General features: G+C 38.0%; 2 protein-coding genes and 2 long non-coding RNA genes across 4 annotated transcripts in view; 2 read left to right on the forward strand and 2 right to left on the reverse strand.

Annotated features, from left to right (window-relative positions):
- loxhd1a (lipoxygenase homology PLAT domains 1a) overlaps nucleotides 1–9,344 on the reverse strand; it is a gene marked incomplete at its 3' end in the record, with an annotated part of 73,689 nt that extends 64,345 nt beyond the window's left edge. Inside the window, 2 exon segments of the mRNA XM_079658980.1 lie at nucleotides 198–312; nucleotides 8,368–9,344. Of these exon segments, the coding sequence (XP_079515106.1) occupies nucleotides 198–312; nucleotides 8,368–9,064 (812 nt within the window). The 5' untranslated portion in view covers nucleotides 9,065–9,344.
- A 2,623-nt stretch (nucleotides 9,345–11,967) lies between these two features.
- LOC307024547 lies at nucleotides 11,968–13,809 on the forward strand. Its single transcript, XR_013803916.1, has 3 exons — nucleotides 11,968–12,528; nucleotides 13,558–13,603; nucleotides 13,785–13,809. It is a non-coding gene; the product is annotated as an uncharacterized lncRNA (long non-coding RNA).
- Nucleotides 13,810–13,817: 8 nt separating this feature from the next.
- Nucleotides 13,818–17,335, forward strand: LOC307024548 (uncharacterized protein). The gene is made up of 4 exons (XM_079658782.1): nucleotides 13,818–13,876; nucleotides 14,770–14,880; nucleotides 15,140–15,416; nucleotides 16,248–17,335. The coding sequence occupies exons 2-4, from the start codon at nucleotides 14,816–14,818 to the stop codon at nucleotides 16,455–16,457; spliced, it is 552 nt and encodes a 183-aa protein (XP_079514908.1). The 5' UTR covers nucleotides 13,818–13,876; nucleotides 14,770–14,815; the 3' UTR covers nucleotides 16,458–17,335.
- A 1-nt stretch (nucleotide 17,336) lies between these two features.
- Nucleotides 17,337–18,911, reverse strand: LOC307024549. The gene is made up of 2 exons (XR_013803917.1): nucleotides 18,364–18,911; nucleotides 17,337–18,034 (listed from the first exon to the last, which is right to left on the reverse strand). It is a non-coding gene; the product is annotated as an uncharacterized lncRNA (long non-coding RNA).
- Between the last annotated feature and the right edge of the window lie 283 nt (nucleotides 18,912–19,194).

Raw genomic sequence — 19,194 nt, forward strand, 5'->3', positions numbered from 1 at the left:
GGAATAGAAAAAGGTCAAAAGTTAACATTGAAAAAGTATGGCTGAGATTACTGCTGAACAAAGTGAAACAGAATGAAAACTTAGCGACACATAAAACTTAATCAAATAAGTGAAATAGGTCAGAGCAGAGCGAGTCATAGAGACCTGATTACATATTCATCAAAGCGCAGTTTGATTAAATGACAACAGAAACTCACTTGCTCGCCAGGTGAACCTTGGGAGTGACGCCAAACTCTCCAAAAAGGGTGACAAACACGTTAGCATCTGTCCCGGCCCCTTTAACATCGCCAGTGACAGTGACCACCTCATACACTGGAAGACAAAGGACAGTGAGATTAGACGAAAGATATTATATTGTAGATAGTACCAGCTTCTATTCTTGATGCAACATGTCATTATACTTTTCTAAAATAGCTATTTAATGCTGCATTGTTTGCATGAAAGACTGTTCAACCTTGTACAATGTACTTACTTACTTGTACAGAAAATGTCTGTGTTTCAAAAACAGCACAAGTTTTGAGTAAAATTCTACAAGTTCAAACAAGGACTTCATTATTTTTGTCACATCCTCACAGTATCAGAGGTGGGAAGTATTGGAGTACAAATACTTTGTTACTGTACTTAATTAAATGTTTCTGGTATCAGTACTTTACTCCACTACTTATTTTTCTGAGGAATTTTTACTTTGACTTCTCACATGTTGAACCCAAATACCTGTACTTTCTACTTCTTACATGTTGAACTCAAATACCTGTACTTTCTACTTCTTACATGTTGAACTCAAATACCTGTACTTTCTACTTCTAACATGTTGAACACAAATACCTGTACTTTCTACTTCTAACATGTTGAACCCAAATACCTGTACTTTCTACTTCTTACATGTTGAACTCAAATACCTGTACTTTCTACTTCTTACATGTTGAACTCAAATACCTGTACTTTCTACTTCTCACATGTTGAACACAAATACCTGTACTTTCTACTTCTCACATGTTGAACACAAATACCTGTACTTTCTACTTCTCACATGTTGAACTCAAATACCTGTACTTTCTACTTCTTACATGTTGAACTCAAATACCTGTACTTTCTACTTCTCACATGTTGAACTCAAATACCTGTACTTTCTACTTCTTACATGTTGAACTCAAATACCTGTACTTTCTACTTCTTACATGTTGAACTCAAATACCTGTACTTTCTACTTCTTACATGTTGAACTCAAATACCTGTACTTTCTACTTCTTACATGTTGAACTCAAATACCTGTACTTTCTACTTCTCACATGTTGAACTCAAATACCTGTACTTTCTACTTCTTACATGTTGAACTCAAATACCTGTACTTTCTACTTCTTACATGTTGAACTCAAATACCTGTACTTTCTACTTCTTACATGTTGAACTCAAATACCTGTACTTTCTACTTCTTACATGTTGAACTCAAATACCTGTACTTTCTACTTCTCACATGTTGAACTCAAATACCTGTACTTTCTACTTCTTACATGTTGAACCCAAATACCTGTACTTTCTACTTCTTACATGTTGAACTCAAATACCTGTACTTTCTACTTCTTACATGTTGAACTCAAATACCTGTACTTTCTACTTCTCACATGTTGAACACAAATACCTGTACTTTCTACTTCTCACATGTTGAACACAAATACCTGTACTTTCTACTTCTCACATGTTGAACTCAAATACCTGTACTTTCTACTTCTTACATGTTGAACTCAAATACCTGTACTTTCTACTTCTTACATGTTGAACTCAAATACCTGTACTTTCTACTTCTTACATGTTGAACTCAAATACCTGTACTTTCTACTTCTCACATGTTGAACACAAATACCTGTACTTTCTACTTCTCACATGTTGAACTCAAATACCTGTACTTTCTACTTCTTACATGTTGAACTCAAATACCTGTACTTTCTACTTCTTACATGTTGAACACAAATACCTGTACTTTCTACTTCTTACATGTTGAACACAAATACCTGTACTTTCTACTTCTCACATGTTGAACTCAAATACCTGTACTTTCTACTTCTTACATGTTGAACTCAAATACCTGTACTTTCTACTTCTTACATGTTGAACTCAAATACCTGTACTTTCTACTTCTTACATGTTGAACTCAAATACCTGTACTTTCTACTTCTCACATGTTGAACACAAATACCTGTACTTTCTACTTCTCACATGTTGAACACAAATACCTGTACTTTCTACTTCTCACATGTTGAACTCAAATACCTGTACTTTCTACTTCTTACATGTTGAACTCAAATACCTGTACTTTCTACTTCTTACATGTTGAACTCAAATACCTGTACTTTCTACTTCTTACATGTTGAACTCAAATACCTGTACTTTCTACTTCTCACATGTTGAACACAAATACCTGTACTTTCTACTTCTCACATGTTGAACACAAATACCTGTACTTTCTACTTCTCACATGTTGAACTCAAATACCTGTACTTTCTACTTCTCACATGTTGAACACAAATACCTGTACTTTCTACTTCTTACATGTTGAACACAAATACCTGTACTTTCTACTTCTCACATGTTGAACACAAATACCTGTACTTTCTACTTCTCACATGTTGAACACAAATACCTGTACTTTCTACTTCTCACATGTTGAACTCAAATACCTGTACTTTCTACTTCTCACATGTTGAACACAAATACCTGTACTTTTTACTTCTTACATGTTGAACACAAATACCTGTACTTTCTACTTCTTACATGTTGAACACAAATACCTGTACTTTCTACTTCTTACATGTTGAACACAAATACCTGTACTTTCTACTTCTTACATGTTGAACCCAAATACCTGTACTTTCTACTTCTTACATGTTGAACTCAAATACCTGTACTTTCTACTTCTTACATGTTGAACACAAATACCTGTACTTTCTACTTCTTACATGTTGAACACAAATACCTGTACTTTCTACTTCTTACATGTTGAACACAAATACCTGTACTTTCTACTTCTTACATGTTGAACACAAATACCTGTACTTTCTACTTCTCACATGTTGAACTCAAATACCTGTACTTTCTACTTCTTACATGTTGAACTCAAATACCTGAACTTTCTACTTCTTACATGTTGAACACAAATACCTGTACTTTCTACTTCTTACATGTTGAACACAAATACCTGTACTTTCTACTTCTTACATGTTGAACACAAATACCTGTACTTTCTACTTCTTACATGTTGAACACAAATACCTGTACTTTCTACTTCTCACATGTTGAACACAAATACCTGTACTTTCTACTTCTTACATGTTGAACTCAAATACCTGTACTTTCTACTTCTTACATTTTCCAAACAGGCTGGTTCCTTTAGTCTGAATGTGTGTTGGTGGCGTGATCATTATTATTTAGAGTCATTGCGTGCCTATTGATTTGAACACGATCCGTGTATCCATCATTTCCTGGTCTTCTCTAAAGAAGAGGGACCAATGGAAACGTTGTCATGTTGCCGTTGGTCACCATGGAAACATTCATTAGCTAACAATGACATTATTGTTCTATTAATATAAAGGGAGGTCAGGTACTCTTTAAAACAGCTGCTAGTTATGGGTACTTTTTACTGAAGTACATTTCAAAGCCTCTTTACTTCTACTTGAGTAAAGAAGTTTAGTCAGTACTTCTACTTTCACCAGAGTATTTTTAAACAAGAGTATCTGTACTTCTACTTCAGTGAAGGATGTGTGTACTTTTGCCATCTCTCACACAGTGTCTAATAATCTATAAACATCAAGGAGCATTGTGTTTCCTTCCATGCATCGCTGCCAGGGAATTCAATGCGGCGAATCTGCAGCGAATCCATGTCTCGTGTGGAGCAGCAGACGAGCTTCTCTCACATTTCACAAACGTGTCTCTTTGTCTGAGCCACCGAGCTGACAGGAATGTAAACAGGGAGGAAACTCAGCACTCCCAAGTTAGCATTTAGCTCCAAACACCAACGTACCTACTACTACTGGGTCTCAGAGCTTAAGGGTGAATTTACGGAAGGATTTGTCTGGTTGCACAAGCTGTACAAAAGTAGGCAAGAGTATTTCCCAGAGTATGCACAACGGCTGAAGTGCACCCCTAGCTGAGCTGCCAACGAAATAGCATATTGGTACTTTTGCTATTTGCATCTCTGCTATCCATAGGGTTATTATATATAAACACAATAGGGTTTCTTCCCTCTACTTTAATAGAAAATGCCAAATTGGACACAGCTGCAAAACTGAATTTGCGTGTTTGCTCTGTAATATCATTTGGCATCTTCTTTCCAAATGAATACCTTGTGACGCGACAGACAGCCGATGCAAGTGAAGAGAAAGTCTTGATGTTATCAGTGTCAATCCATTCTTCCTTAATTCTCCGTTCATCTTATTAGACGTTGTAAACTTATGCTTGTGGCTATTGTTTACTTACAAACATGCATCACACTTATAGACTTAACTGTTTTCACCCTTAATCCGACAAGTTGATAATGACTTGTGACACACACACACACACACACACACACACACACACACACACACACACACACACACACACACACACACACACACACACACACACACACACACACACACACACACACACACACACACACACACACACACACACACACACACACACAGTAGATTTTGAAAGTCACAGTGTGTGTTTCAGCCACAGTAACAACATGAAATCTTTAGTAGGTTATTGGCCTGTGATTGGCTGTTGCCTGGGACTCAATAGCTGAGCCTATACAGTAGTAACTCTATAGCCGTGCTGCATAACACCTGTAAATGTAAACGCCTCACCTGGGGGTTATGCAAGACACACAGGAAGTTGTTAATGTTTAACATGGGGGTGGCCCAATGGGAAAACCCGAGTGATAGTGATAAGTAACCGGTTACATATGGTATAGTTTAAGGTCAACAACAAGGATGTATTTTGTACATTTAGCTAAATTAGGGGATGGCATACCCTCCTCAAATCGTCTCCTGGTGATGGGACACTATCTGGGACTTTGGGTGAAGTTCAATCAAAGTCAAAGTCAACTTTATTTTCAATCTGTGTGTAGTGTGTACAGGCAGAGAGATGGAAAATACCGTTTCCCACAATCCCGAATAATACAAATATATATACAAATATGTATATCCTATATATACACAATCAACAGACACATTTATATATATATATATTTATATATATTCACACATTAAGATAAAGCACAGCAATCAATATATAGAAAATAACAGTCCCTTGGAATCCGGTACAAACAGAGGAAGCGTTTTTTGTTAAGGCTACCTCCTAATATATTATCAAGGAACCAATAGGAATTGGAGGTAAGCAACCATTGAATAAAGTAAGACTTGCAGAAGAAACAGAAAACACAGATAGCCTAAAAACATCCAGGAAAGGCCGAGCACTTAAAGAGCCGTTAGAAGTCTGTCCCATACGACATGATATCTAGTTAACAGTGAGAGGAGCTATTAAAGCCAGACGAGAGAACGAAATACAGCAGATCAAATCAGATAGGCAGAGGCCTGGTAAAACTGAGCCTGAATGAACTCCTCGGAGTGTCAGAGGCTCAAGTGAGGTAAGAAAGACGTGCATTCATCACCGCTGCTGACGCTACATACTGACCCTTGCAGCTCTTTTCATAATCTGCAGAAACACATAGCAGTTGTTATGATGGAAAAATCACTGAAATGTCACATTTGGAGAACTCTCTCTGACAAGATAATGAGACATAACACAGAGAGCGCTTTTCAGTTCAGATGTTTTTATGCTTTTATGTACAATTTCCTCATTAAACCACACATCTAAAAAGTGCTGCACTTATCAAATCGCTGCATTATGGCAACCCTGTCTCATGTAAGTAGTGTTTGATTATACATTATATCACCAAATACTTCCAAAGAGAAGTCTCTGATGTGAGAGACTGCCAGTGTTAGGTTGGTTAGGACTGAAGGAAAGAATGTGTTTTACATTACATGTTACTTGTTAGACCACATGTGTCAAACTCGAGGCCCGGGGGCCAAATCAGGCCCTTGGTGGATTTAATTTCGGCCCGCAGGATAATTTCTAATTCCTATTAGATCTGGCCCTCCGGTATATTGCTCTCACACCTTCACTCCATCCTGAGGGTCTCCTCAGCTCAGAGCCTGAGCCCAAACATTGATGACCTTGCACCCAAGATGAGATGCCAAGTATCTGAGCTAGCATCACAGAGCAGCACACTGAGTTTAATGGATGTTTCCTTCTGCACTTTCTCTCTCACGACAACAGGGCATGTTAGGTTTCTCTTTGAGGGAAATAGTTTTGTTGAAGCTGTTGTTGGCCTGTGGGAAAATGTACTCATAAGAAATGACTCTGGAGAAGCTGCAGATAGAGCCATAAGAAATGAATGAACTGATTATTTAATGTTTAATGTTGTTTTTATCGGCAATCATTTAAGCTTAGTTAGTTCCAGGTTTAATATGTGCAATAAGTTCATTTCAATAAGTTCTGCAATAAACATTGAACCAGTCCGGCCCTCGACTAGTACCCATTTTTTTATTTTGGCCCACTGTGTATTTGAGTTGGACCCCCCTGCTATTATGCATATATTATTAGCAGTGCAATACATATGTAAAAGCTTCTAAAAAAACTGCTATTTTGATATCATGAAACCGATACAGATGCATGCTAATGGTAGCATTAAAAGCAAATGGCCGATAAAATACTTTCGGGAACACCTAATAAACTGCTTTTTCGTCACTATTGGGCCACTTATTGTAAGTCGCTTTGGACAAAATGCAAATGTAATGTAATGATACTGAAATATGGTTGCGGATCGGTACAACACATACAGTATGTCAACTCTTCTAAGAAGCAGCTATTTTGTAATCATGGGAACTTTAGAAAAGCTCCGCTGGCTGCACTGGTTCTCTTTTCCCCGACAACTGGGACGGCACCCAGCACCTGTCTGCCTCTGAGCCTCTGTTTGGCTTCATTCATGCGGAACATAACCCAGCTTTAACCCAGGAAAAATCACAGAGGGATTCTCCGGAGCGAAACCTCTATTCAATATTTGCCCAGTCGGGACACGGCAACAGGTAAATATGACTCTGCTGTATGAAGGGAAATCAATACAGAAGGGGGAAGTAGTGGAGTACAAATACTTTGTGACTGAACTTAAGTACATGTTTCTGGTATCAGTACTTTACTCCACTACTTATTTTCTGACCACTTTTTACTTTGACTTCTCACATGTTGAACCCAAATACCTGAACTTTCTACTTCTTACATGTTGAACTCAAATACCTGTACTTTCTACTTCTTACATGTTGAACTCAAATACCTGTACTTTCTACTTCTTACATGTTGAACTCAAATACCTGTACTTTCTACTTCTTACATGTTGAACTCAAATACCTGTACTTTCTACTTCTTACATGTTGAACTCTAATACCTGTACTTTCTACTTCTTACATGTTGAACTCAAATACCTGTACTTTCTACTTCTTACATGTTGAACCCAAATACCTGTACTTTCTACTTCTCACATGTTGAACACAAATACCTGTACTTTCTACTTCTTACATGTTGAACTCAAATACCTGTACTTTCTACTTCTTACATGTTGAACTCTAATACCTGTACTTTCTACTTCTTACATGTTGAACTCAAATACCTGTACTTTCTACTTCTTACATGTTGAACCCAAATACCTGTACTTTCTACTTCTCACATGTTGAACACAAATACCTGTACTTTCTACTTCTTACATGTTGAACTCAAATACCTGTACTTTCTACTTCTCACATGTTGAACTCAAATACCTGTACTTTCTACTTCTTACATGTTGAACTCAAATACCTGTACTTTCTACTTCTCACATGTTGAACTCTAATACCTGTACTTTCTACTTCTCTCATTTTCCAAACAGGCTGGTTCCTTTAGTCTGAATGTGTGTTTGGTGGCGTGATCATTATTATTTAGAGTCATTGCGTGCCTATTGATTTGAACACGATCCGTGTATCCATCATTTCCTGGTCTTCTCTAAAGAAGAGGGACCAATGGAAACGTTGTCATGTTGCCGTTGGTCACCATGGAAACATTCATTAGCTAACAATGACATTATTGTTCTATTAATATAAAGGGAGGTCAGGTACTCTTTAAAACAGCTGCTAGTTATGGGTACTTTTTACTGAAGTACATTTCAAAGCCTCTTTACTTTGACTTGAGTAAAGAAGTTTAGTCAGTACTTCTACTTTAGAGTATTTTTAAACATGAGTACTTCTACTTCTTGAGTAAAGGAGGTGTGTACTTTTGCCCTCTCTGGACCCTTACCTTTCTTTTTGTAGTACTCCTCCTCGTAGCCTTCAGATGAGTCGGTGTGGTAATCCAGCAGCTCCTTCTGGTACATGGCTCCGTAGTCCACCTGTTTATTTTTGGCCTTTTTCCCCTTTTTCTTTTTGTCCTCGTCACTGTCCGCCGATCCCTTCTTGGTCTTCTTTTTCTTCTTTTTCTTCGAGTCTTCCTCTTCCTCCTGCTGCTCCTCGATCAAAGGCTCTTCGTCATCGTCATCGTGAGACTTCTTCTTCTTCTTCTTGCCATCTTTCGACTTATTGTCCTTGGATCCCATCTCCTCCTCTCCCTCTGGTTTCTCTGTGGAGGATTTCTTTTTCTTCTTCGTCCCCTCGGTCACTTCCTCTTTGAGCTTCTCTGATTTCTCCTTTTTGGAATTGGTCTTGAGTTCATTATTGTTCTGCTCGCCCTCCTCATCTTCATTTTCAATCACAGCTTCGGCATCATCATCTGGTTTCTTCTTCTTCTTTTTCACTTTTTCACCGTCTTCTTTCTTCTTCTCTTTCCCCGGGTCCTCGGAGCTTTCCGCGCTCTTGGTTTTCTTCCGAGTCTTCTCTCTTTTCGTTGTGTCTCCACTGGTCACTTCGTTGTTCCGCTCCTTTAACTTTGGCCCCTCCACTTCGTCATCGACCTCTTCGGTTTCCTCAGAAGCTGTGGATTTTTTCTGTTTCGACGGCATCTTTTATTCATCCACTTCCCTGGCCTTGAGTTTCTAATGGTGTAAGACAATTCATTTGACCCTTGGCCGCAGAGAGGTGGTGGGATCGAGGAGTTTAGAGAACATGTGTGTGTGTGAGCTGCTGCAGGAACACACACTCAGAGGTGCTTGAGCTACCTGGACGCCTCGTACCTGGGCAGAACATGGCCATATGACTAACACACACACAAACACACACACACACACACACAACACATTACTGTCATCTCAGCAGTCACGTGACCCACAGGAGAAAGCCCTGTGAAAAAGGAGCCTTGCACAGAGAACTTATCCTGCCTGCCACGGCTCTCTTCATTATTCATGGTGTTAGGATCGCTTTACGGGGCTGGGGGAGTCTCGCTTTTACCTGCTATCATACTAACAGACAGACAGACAGACAGACAGACAGACAGACAGACAGACAGACAGTTACATAAACACACACACACACACACACAGAGAGAAACTCACCCTCCTGTATAAATCACTTTTAAGTTGAAGGAATATTGGCTGAAAGATTGACCATGGAGTAAACATCAACGTGGAAATGATTCCATTCATGGCTGCTTTCAGCTAAATTCACAGTCTATTTAAAGAAAGTTCAGCATTTTAAAAAAGGCTTATTGGCTTTATTGCAACGTTAGATTAGAAAAATGACTACTCTCTCAAAATGTTGGAGAAACCAGCTCGAGTGCGCTAAAATTTGAAAATACACAACCGGTACAAATCTGCCACTTCCTTCCAGAGCCCCTCCTCCAACACACACGAACGCGCACATGACCAATGAGGGCACGAGATAAGTTTGTGCACAGATGGAAGGCTGACAGGCAGGTAGGCCATCCAGTTACTTTAGCCGGCTCAGATGATTGGTCGTGCTTTTTACAGCGCTACGGCTTCCACAGAGGACATTTTTGTATGGATTTTTTGTCAAAGCACTTCAGATATTCATTGCTGTCGGGATGTTAAGAGCATTCCATGGAATATAACAACAAGTGTATCTCGAGCTGTATCTCGAACTTACCTACCCCACCTTTAAGTTAGTATAATGACTGAAAACAGGGAATCATTTGGAGCTTAAAGAGATCCTCCTCTGCACATTGAATATTTTAAATATATATATAAATAAATATTTTCTACAAATTATGAATACTGAGATTTACTAGTAAGTAATCAGCACTTTAATATCTTTGGCGTTTCATTCTTAATATTTAATATCATCAAAATAAAGGATTTGTTAAAGGTGCCAAGGAGAAGTTTTCCAGAAATCCTTTTTTTAGGTGAAACATTTTTTGTAGTAGTGAAATCCTTTAAATTGGAAGAACACTATGTATTCTTTACCAAGCATACTCACTGTATTGTACAGGCTGTATCAAATATATACTACTGAATAAAATAAAATAAATAGTTATTTTCAGATTTACAGTTTTTATAGTAGCGCAAATACTCAGATTATTGGTTGCCGCTCCATCCCATTCAAATCTGCACCTAGAGCCAAATCATCCCATTAGCGTTATTGCTGCTACCTGACACCTGATAAACATCGAGGCGAAGGGCAACGTTTGGTCATATTGATCTGTCAACATCAGATTACCCAACCCCAGGGCGACAGCAGTGAGTAAAACCTCATGTGACCCAATGCAGGGAGGAATCCCCTCACGTTAAAAGCCTGACGCTCCATCATTCCTAATCCCATTTAATCCACACTGAAAACTAATATTTTATAATCCTGAACATTTCCTGCAGAAAACCTGAACGCTAGCATCGTGTTTCTGTTCCCTTTATATACATCAAGTAAAACCAGTGGTGAGATAAGTACTCAAATCTTGAGTAAAAGTGGAAGTACTCAGATCTTGTTCTTGAGTAAAAGTAGAAGTACTCAGATCTTGTACTTGAGTAAAAGTAGAAGTACTCAGATCTTGTACTTGAGTAAAAGTAGAAGTACTCAGATCTTGAGTAAAAGTAGAAGTACTCAGATCTTGTTCTTGAGTAAAAGTAGAAGTACTCAGATCTTGTACTTGAGTAAAAGTAGAAGTACTCAGATCTTGTACTTGAGTAAAGGTAGAAGTACTCAGATCTTGTACTTGAGTAAAAGTAGAAGTACACAGTTCTTGTACTTGAGTAAAAGTAGAAGTACTCAGATCTTGTACTTGAGTAAAAGTAGAAGTAAACAGTTCTTGTACTTGAGTAAAAGTAGAAGTACTCAGATCTTGTACTTGAGTAAAGGTAGAAGTACTTAGATCTTGTACTTGAGTAAAGGTAGAAGTACTCAGATCTTGTACTTGAGTAAAAGTAGAAGTACTCAGATCTTGTACTTGAGTAAAAGTAGAAGTACTTAGATCTTGTACTTGAGTAAAGGTAGAAGTACTCAGATCTTGTACTTGAGTAAAAGTAGAAGTAGATCTTGTACTTGAGTAAAAGTAGAAGTACTCAGATTGTGTACTTGAGTAAAAGTAGAAGGGGGGGGGGGGGGGCAGGAGCTCCAACAAGCCGTTTAGGACAGAGAGTGAATACACATACTATACAGAGATGCTGTATGAGAAACCAAAGTGATTTTGGAAAATTGAACAATGTAAATCTAATCTAGTAGACCTCAACAATGGAATTATGATCAGTAGAAATGGCCATGTCATGGGACCTTTTAATAGCAGTTAGCTGAAGTATCCTGAACACCAGAAGTGACGTCTTCCTCTAGGTTGTTCTGGTGGTAGTATGAGGTAGCAACCGTAGCTGCCTGAAACAGGTAAAGATAACAAATAACTTCAAAAAAATACTTCTCAGTAACACCTTTGGGTGACAAGGGAGACGAGCAGGTACGCTGCTGTTGTTGTTGCTCTTGTTGTAGCTGATGAGTTCAAATATCCGTTTCGAGGTGGCGAAGAAGGGGGCGTATGGAATCAAATTAGGGTCAATAATATTCACAAATTATTTCACAGTCTGCAGTTGTATATCACCTGTTGTGCGCATGTGAAAAGATTTTGTGCATGTGTAAAAAAGTTTTGTGCACACAGATATAATTTGCTCGTGTAAAAACATTTTGCAGCTGTAGAAATATTTTGTGCGTGTGTGAAAAGTTTTTGCAGATATAATTTGCACGTGTAAAAAAGTTTTGCAGGTGTAGAAATATTTTGTGCAAGGATATTTACAACAGTGAGGTTTCACAAAGTCTGAGATACGGACACACAAATTTCCTATCTGTGTGTGCGAACCTGAAGTTACAAGCTACAAGCTGCTATTTACGAGTACGAATTTTGACCCTGTTTTTACGCCTGAGTATGCTAGCCAATCAGCACGTTGCCCACTGACTAGCCAATCGGGACGTAGCCCACTGACCATCCAATCATAGGACACAAGGTTCTAACGCGTTCGTTTTGCTGACCTGCGCCACTTGGAGCGTGCTTGCGGGAGTCAACATGGAGGAGCCCGAGGCGAACTCTTGTGGGACACAGGTGGGTTAATTACATGCTACCACGGAACATGCCACTACAGTTTTAATTAACTAACGTTACATTGTAATTAACTAAATATATCAAGACAGCTGTGCGTGCATCCCTGAGTTACTTATATTTTATATTTAACGCTAGCTAGTTGATGTGGTCTTTGCTATTGTCTTAGCTAGCTACAGTCTGTTGGCTAAATTAACGTTTGTTGTTGTTGTGCCGTTTGAATGAGTAACGTTAATGTTAAAGAAATTAATGCAACACTTTTGTCGGGTGCTTCCTGACATAATGCCCCGGGCATTTAATATGGAGAGGAAGGTAACGTAACGTTAGTTAGCCAAAGGTCGAAAAGGTTCAGTTTCCAATCCGACTTGTGTTCACGTCAGCTGGAAAATAAGTGAACAGAAAAGGAACGGTAAAGTGGGCTAACCATACGATCTTTATAATCAATAATAAATAACTGTATGGCCTACTCAACACAAATGCTCCTTACAACCCGCTGCAATAGACGATGAGCGATTCATGTTTTCTTAAAAATCAATCAATCATATTATTATTATTATTATTATTATCAATCTAATTATTTTATTTGTTTAAATATAATTGTATATTTTTTTCATATACTCTACAGTCCATGCATTATACTTTTTTGCATGAAAAGGGCAGAACTTCAAAAGCTTTAACCTGAAACACATGCCTCACTGCTCGAGTTCAGGCCAAAATTAGCCTTACTTCATTCATTTAAAGACCAATCAGCAATATTTAGGACACAAATAACATATTTTTAACAATAAATGCTCTTCCTCAGCTTTGTTTTATATAATGTAAACACAAGCAGTATTGTAGCCAAAGATAAACATTTCACTATACATTGTGCGGGTCATCTTATGTAGGCGCCGATCACATCATGTTATTCAGCACAACACCACAAAAAGGGGTCTGGCGATGGACACGAAGATTATTTCAATCATCAAAGGACTTGGTGGGACAAGATGTGGTGTGGATACATCAAGCAATTAATACCTTTTTATTTTGCAGATATGGTATGGTAATATTTGGTGGAATTGATGGATTTTCAAGAAAGGTTAGTGCTTCCTAGAGTTTATTTTACAATTGACCAAAAGTGAATTGATATTAAAGGCCATTTTTTAAAGTTAATTATCACGCACATACAGTATGGGGTCAGTATTTAATTCATTAATAGGTTATTTGATTACTGTGTTTCTGTGGTGCTTACTTTTTCCTTTCTATAAATGCTCTCATAGATCATGTACCTACAAGTAGCCAATACAAACAAGGCTTCAACAGCTCTGCAGTTCTTCCTTGAGGCTGTGGACAAACACGGATTTCCATCCAGGTAACAGGCTATTTCTTGTTTTGTGTGTGTTTTTTTTTACATGTAAACATTGGATTATTGGAAATAGTGAATATGAAGAAAAATGTCAGGTGCACTTGATACAGTTAAAAGAACACTGATTTGTATCAGTCTAGGCCATTTTATAAAAATAAGGTAGACTTTTGTCACGGCAGCCGTATTGACATGAACTAGCAGGTAAATACAGGTTAAATTAATTAAGTTGATATAAGGTTCCATTCTATTTAGTGCAGTAGAGCCTTTCCAGTGAGCCAACATGCACAATAGCAGCACCCTGACTGTTTGATCTGAATGGAACAGAACATTAATTAGTATCACTGGTAACACCTGTGTTTACCCTACTATTTTATGTCAAAATGGCTGCTTTTCAAAAAGGTCTATAGGCCTACATGATCAACAGATTTTTCACTAAGTTTTACAAGAAAAGTTGTAAATTGATAGTTGGGGATATAGTGCCTATTAAGCAAAGGCCCAGAAAGCCCTAGCACCCCCTATATGTCATTTCTGAAACAACACTTTACCAGTGATGACACTTATGGGGATGGCCTTAGAATGAGATTGGATTATTCATTCCTTGTTTATATTACTTTACATGACCTCATGACATATTCCCAATATTATGTGTAGGTCTTTCCAGTGATGTGCCCATAAAGAATGTTTCAGTCTCATACTAAAACCTCTTGTTTCTGTGGTAACAAAATCTTTAAAACTGCTGGTTCCCTGGGGGATTAGCCAGGAGCCAATAGTGAAGCTTGTTAAATGGCTATAGCTGTACTTAGAAAACTGGAGATACAGCCAGCTCTAAGAGTACAGAGATTCAAATTTCACATTGTCAAATTACTTAACATGGTATCTGTATGGTTGTACATGTCAAGGGTCAGAGGAGACCAAGGTGTGGAAAATGTGGACATTGCCAGACATATGTTTGACGTTCGTGGGTGCAGCAGGGGAAGCATCATCTCAGGGAAAAGTGTTCATAATCAAAGGTAATATCAGTGTATGGTTGTAGCTTCTGTCATAAAGCTTTCTTTGGTCAAAATATATTTTGCTAGTGTATCGCTTAATAGTGACGTGCTGCCATTAATTATGGTGCTAAAAGTTGTTGCTGAGATTAATGTACATATTAGTGTTATTAGGGATGGGGAAAAATCCATTGAGTTACTATTTGCATTTTTTGCAACGTAAAGGTGTGATAATTGTTTACGGACTGCATTTATTCATTTATTTTTGTCAACTGTCTTTCAGGATAGAGCGCCTGTGGCGTGACGTGTGGAATGTCGTGTCAAGTATTTATTACGATCTGCTCCACAGCCTAGAGGAGGATGGCCTGCTCGACCCAGCAAATTGCACACACCTTTTCTGTGCTCAGTATGTCTTTCTGCCCCGAATTCAGGAAGATCTTGACACATTCACAGATGGCTGGAATAACCATTCACTCCGAACAGAACGTAACCTCACTCCTAACCAGCTGTGGGAAATCGGGAAGAGTCAGAGCCCTGTCAGCCCTCCTGACAACTTCGAGGTAAAGGGGAAAAACTGTTTTGTAGTTCTGTGTTTTATTCACCATTGTGGAGGAAGCCAATGTTAGCACACCTTGCTTTCTTTTAGAAGTCATAACAATGTTAGTATTTGGTTATATGTTTATTTGACAAAATCCTTACACTGTTCTTAATATTATAATGAAAATGCAACACACGGGAACTGGAATTTAGCCTACCAGGACCACTGTGTTTCACTTTACCAGGCATCTTCCAATAGTACACAGCAATAACCATATGCATAATCAGGCTACAGCAGAATTACAATTTGTGTCAAAGCCAACAATGGGCTATGCAACACAATGTAACATTGAGTTTCAGTTGCATAGAATAGTTTTGTTGATATACAAAGACATAGGCCACAATCCGAAAAATGTAAAACTAATGAAAACAACTACTGTTGTTATTTTTCTTTGAATTTGTAGGCCTCAAAAATAATATTGCAGGAAAAAAAGATGCTGACTTCTTTCACTGGTAAATTAACACCTGAAAACTGCAATGAATATGCAGTGCACTAGTCTATTTGGTCTGTACAAGGATAACATTTAAACTAAATAAATGGCTTAATAAATTACAGTTCAGTAATGCATGTCAAGTGATTGAAATCTAGTTTAGTGTTCATGTCAAGATTGACAAAACAACAATTTAATCAGTGGGGTGGAAATAATTTAATAATAAATAATGGACTGTATTAGTAATTTAGAATTTGTATTTGTTGGGAGCCAAATGATTTCTAGAAAAGGTTCCTGACCACTGTTTTAGGGTGTCATCCCATGTAATTATTTTTAACTAACCCGATTACTTTTTTATTTCAGGGGATCCATTTTCCAGATGTGGAAATTGCAGACATGGATCAAATTGGAGTACAGGTTCCTGAACTGGCATCTCGCCTGGGCATCGAAGAACTGGAAGGACTGAATCAACTTTTTAATCCTACTGCTCCTTCATTGTGTTTTGGGGCAGACATCTATAGTGCTGTAGTTCACTACATAGAGGGTGTCCTTGAATCAAGTCAGGAAGCATAAGGCATAATGCATACTAACTTTCAGCAGTGGAAGAAGTATTCAGTAATTAGTTGCATTTAAATCCTTTATATCCTGTTGGCTAGTTTAATCTCCATCAATGCATCATATTCTATAAGATCATCATGTGTTTGTATCTTTGTCTCTGTCCTGTGAGAACCACGTATCTCTACAAAGTCAGAAAAACAGCCTGTTTTCAGCTTTGTGACGACTACTTTTCAAGCTGATCCAAGAGGCTTTTTAAAGAGTTTATTTAGCTGAAGAAGAATTTAAGTAACACTTCATCCTTCAGTTGATCACAAACATTCAACACCAACACATCTGGAGATACGTGGTACTTTTGTGGGGGTGGTTGGGTAGAGGATGATGGAATATATATATATATATATATATATATATATATATATATATATATATATATATATATATAGGGCATGACTGTTATATTCTCATTTTGAAAAGGGAAAATAAATGTATTTCAATTTTAGAGGCCTACTTTATTTGTAGTAACCTGAAATGTTACTCTTAGAATAACATGGCTTTCCACTAGCTAATGCAGTTCCTTGTTACATGAAAGATACTACAGTAGTAGTATAATGTTCTATTTTAGAACTCACAATAATGTCCCTACCTTTCATCCTGACATTGACTTCTGTTCATTCCGCTACGACTTGAAAAAATCATTTTCAGAGACTTCAACCTGCATTCAAAATAGTCCCCGGGGAAATGTTTACACAGCAAATGATCAGTTCTGTGGTTTATGAATGGAAATTACTTTTTTAGCCGCAGAACATTTTAAGGTATATAATATAATAATTCACATTTTGATTGTTGTGAAAAATGTAAAATGTGGGTAAATTGAAATGAAGCAAACATCCAAAGTCACTGGTCAATGGTTTATTTCTTAGAATCTTTGGATACAAGAGCTGTAGGATTCAAGTAAATACATCAGCAATAACAAGTACTGTAATAGACCATTTTCTAAATATTGACTCTATTAACAGAATGAATGATGCCATTGGTTACAACTACCTGAACCAGGTGCCAGAACTACATATGGCACAATCCAAACAGCCCTTCCAACAAAATGCAGTACAAAAAGAGTACCAGGCAAAGGTTATAGTATCTGTCACAAAATGTCATGTTCAAGTTCAATTTTGAGCTGACCACTGGAACAAATGAAGTAGTAATAATCTCAAAAGGTTTCGTTTCTGTGAGTCGATATTCTTAAAATGGAGATCTCTTTTCAGGTAAAAGAATACCAAAGACAAAATCCCTTTTTACACCAATGAACAAAAGCAGAAGCTCCATAACACTGAAACAATGTTTTTTTTGCAACAGAATCATACTGATGAGCAGTATCTAAACTAGACCAAAGCCTGTAACATAGGTTGCAATGCAGCTCTCCACATGCTTGGAAAAGTCCTCATAGTTTTGGAAGTGCCCAGGTACATGCAATGTGCCAAAACATGTGGAAGACTTCAGGTACGCCCCCTTCACAACTCGGACCTTCAAGGTGTCTGTAGGGATTTCCCACCCTACCCAGAATTTTGTCAGCTGTTCGAGTTGGGATGGAGAGGCTGCATTCAAGACAACAAGAGGTTGTGGAAATACATCAAATAAATGACATTTGCGTTTTTAAAGATGAGCTGTATTTTACTGCTTTACCATGTTGTTTTATATATAGGTAAATGGAAATACTTTGTTGGGATAGTACTGAGCCCAAAAAAGGAGGGTGGCACAAAGTAGTATTAGCAAAGACCACATCAACTAGCTAGCGTTAAATATACAATTTAAGTAACTCCGGGATGCACGCACAGCTGTCTTGATATATTTAGTTAATTACGATGTAACGTCAGTTAATTAAAACTGTAGTGGCATGTTCCGTGGTAGCATGTAATTAACCCACCTGTGTCCCACAAGAGTTCGCCTCGGGCTCCTCCATGTTGACTCCCGCAAGCACGCTCCAAGTGGCGCAGGTCAGCAAAACGAACGCGTTAGAACCTTGTGTCCTATGATTGGATCGTCAGTGGGCTACGTCCCGATTGGCTAGTCAGTGGGCAACGTGCTGATTGGCTAGCATACTCAGGCGTAAAAACAGGGTCAAAATTCGTACTCGTAAATAGCAGCTTGTAGCTTGTAACTTCAGGTTCGCACACACAGATAGGAAATTTGTGTGTCCGTATCTCAGACTTTGTGAAACCTCACTGTTGTAAATATCCTTGCACAAAATATTTCTACACCTGCAAAACTTTTTTACACGTGCAAATTATATCTGCAAAAACTTTTCACACACGCACAAAATATTTCTACAGCTGCAACATGTTTTTACACGAGCAAATTATATCTGTGTGCACAAAACTTTTTTACACATGCACAAAATCTTTTCACATGCGCACAACAGGTGATATACAACTGCAGACTGTGAAATAATTTGTGAATATTATTGACCCTAATTTGATTCCATAGGGGCGGGGCCTCGGTGTGGTTGACCAATAGCGAAGCACGTTTTCACGTACGCTCATACGCAGCGGTTTGAATCGATATGTGTGGGCATTACTTTTTATAATGGAAAAAGCTAATTATTTATGGAATGTAATCACTAAATAACGGATAAGATATTTATATTCATGGTTACTTACTGTACAATCGTTATTAATATTATAGTCAGCTGTTGGTAAATTATAAGTGGAAAGGCAGCATGTTAATTCTACCATTTTGGCCCACTGAATCAAAACCT

This window comes from Notothenia rossii (assembly GCF_949606895.1).
Source record: "Notothenia rossii genome assembly, chromosome: 11".
Taxonomy (NCBI): Eukaryota; Metazoa; Chordata; class Actinopteri; order Perciformes; family Nototheniidae; genus Notothenia; species Notothenia rossii.

Bases quoted from the DNA above. Each gene is read 5' to 3' on its own strand.
- LOC307024548 (XM_079658782.1), top strand. From the start codon at position 14,816: ATGTTTGACGTTCGTGGGTGCAGCAGGGGAAGCATCATCTCAGGGAAA. The intron at 14,881-15,139 runs GTAATATCAGTG...ACTGTCTTTCAG, and splicing joins AAAAGTGTTCATAATCAAAG to GATAGAGCGCCTGTGGCGTG. The intron at 15,417-16,247 runs GTAAAGGGGAAA...TTTTTATTTCAG, and splicing joins GCCCTCCTGACAACTTCGAG to GGGATCCATTTTCCAGATGT.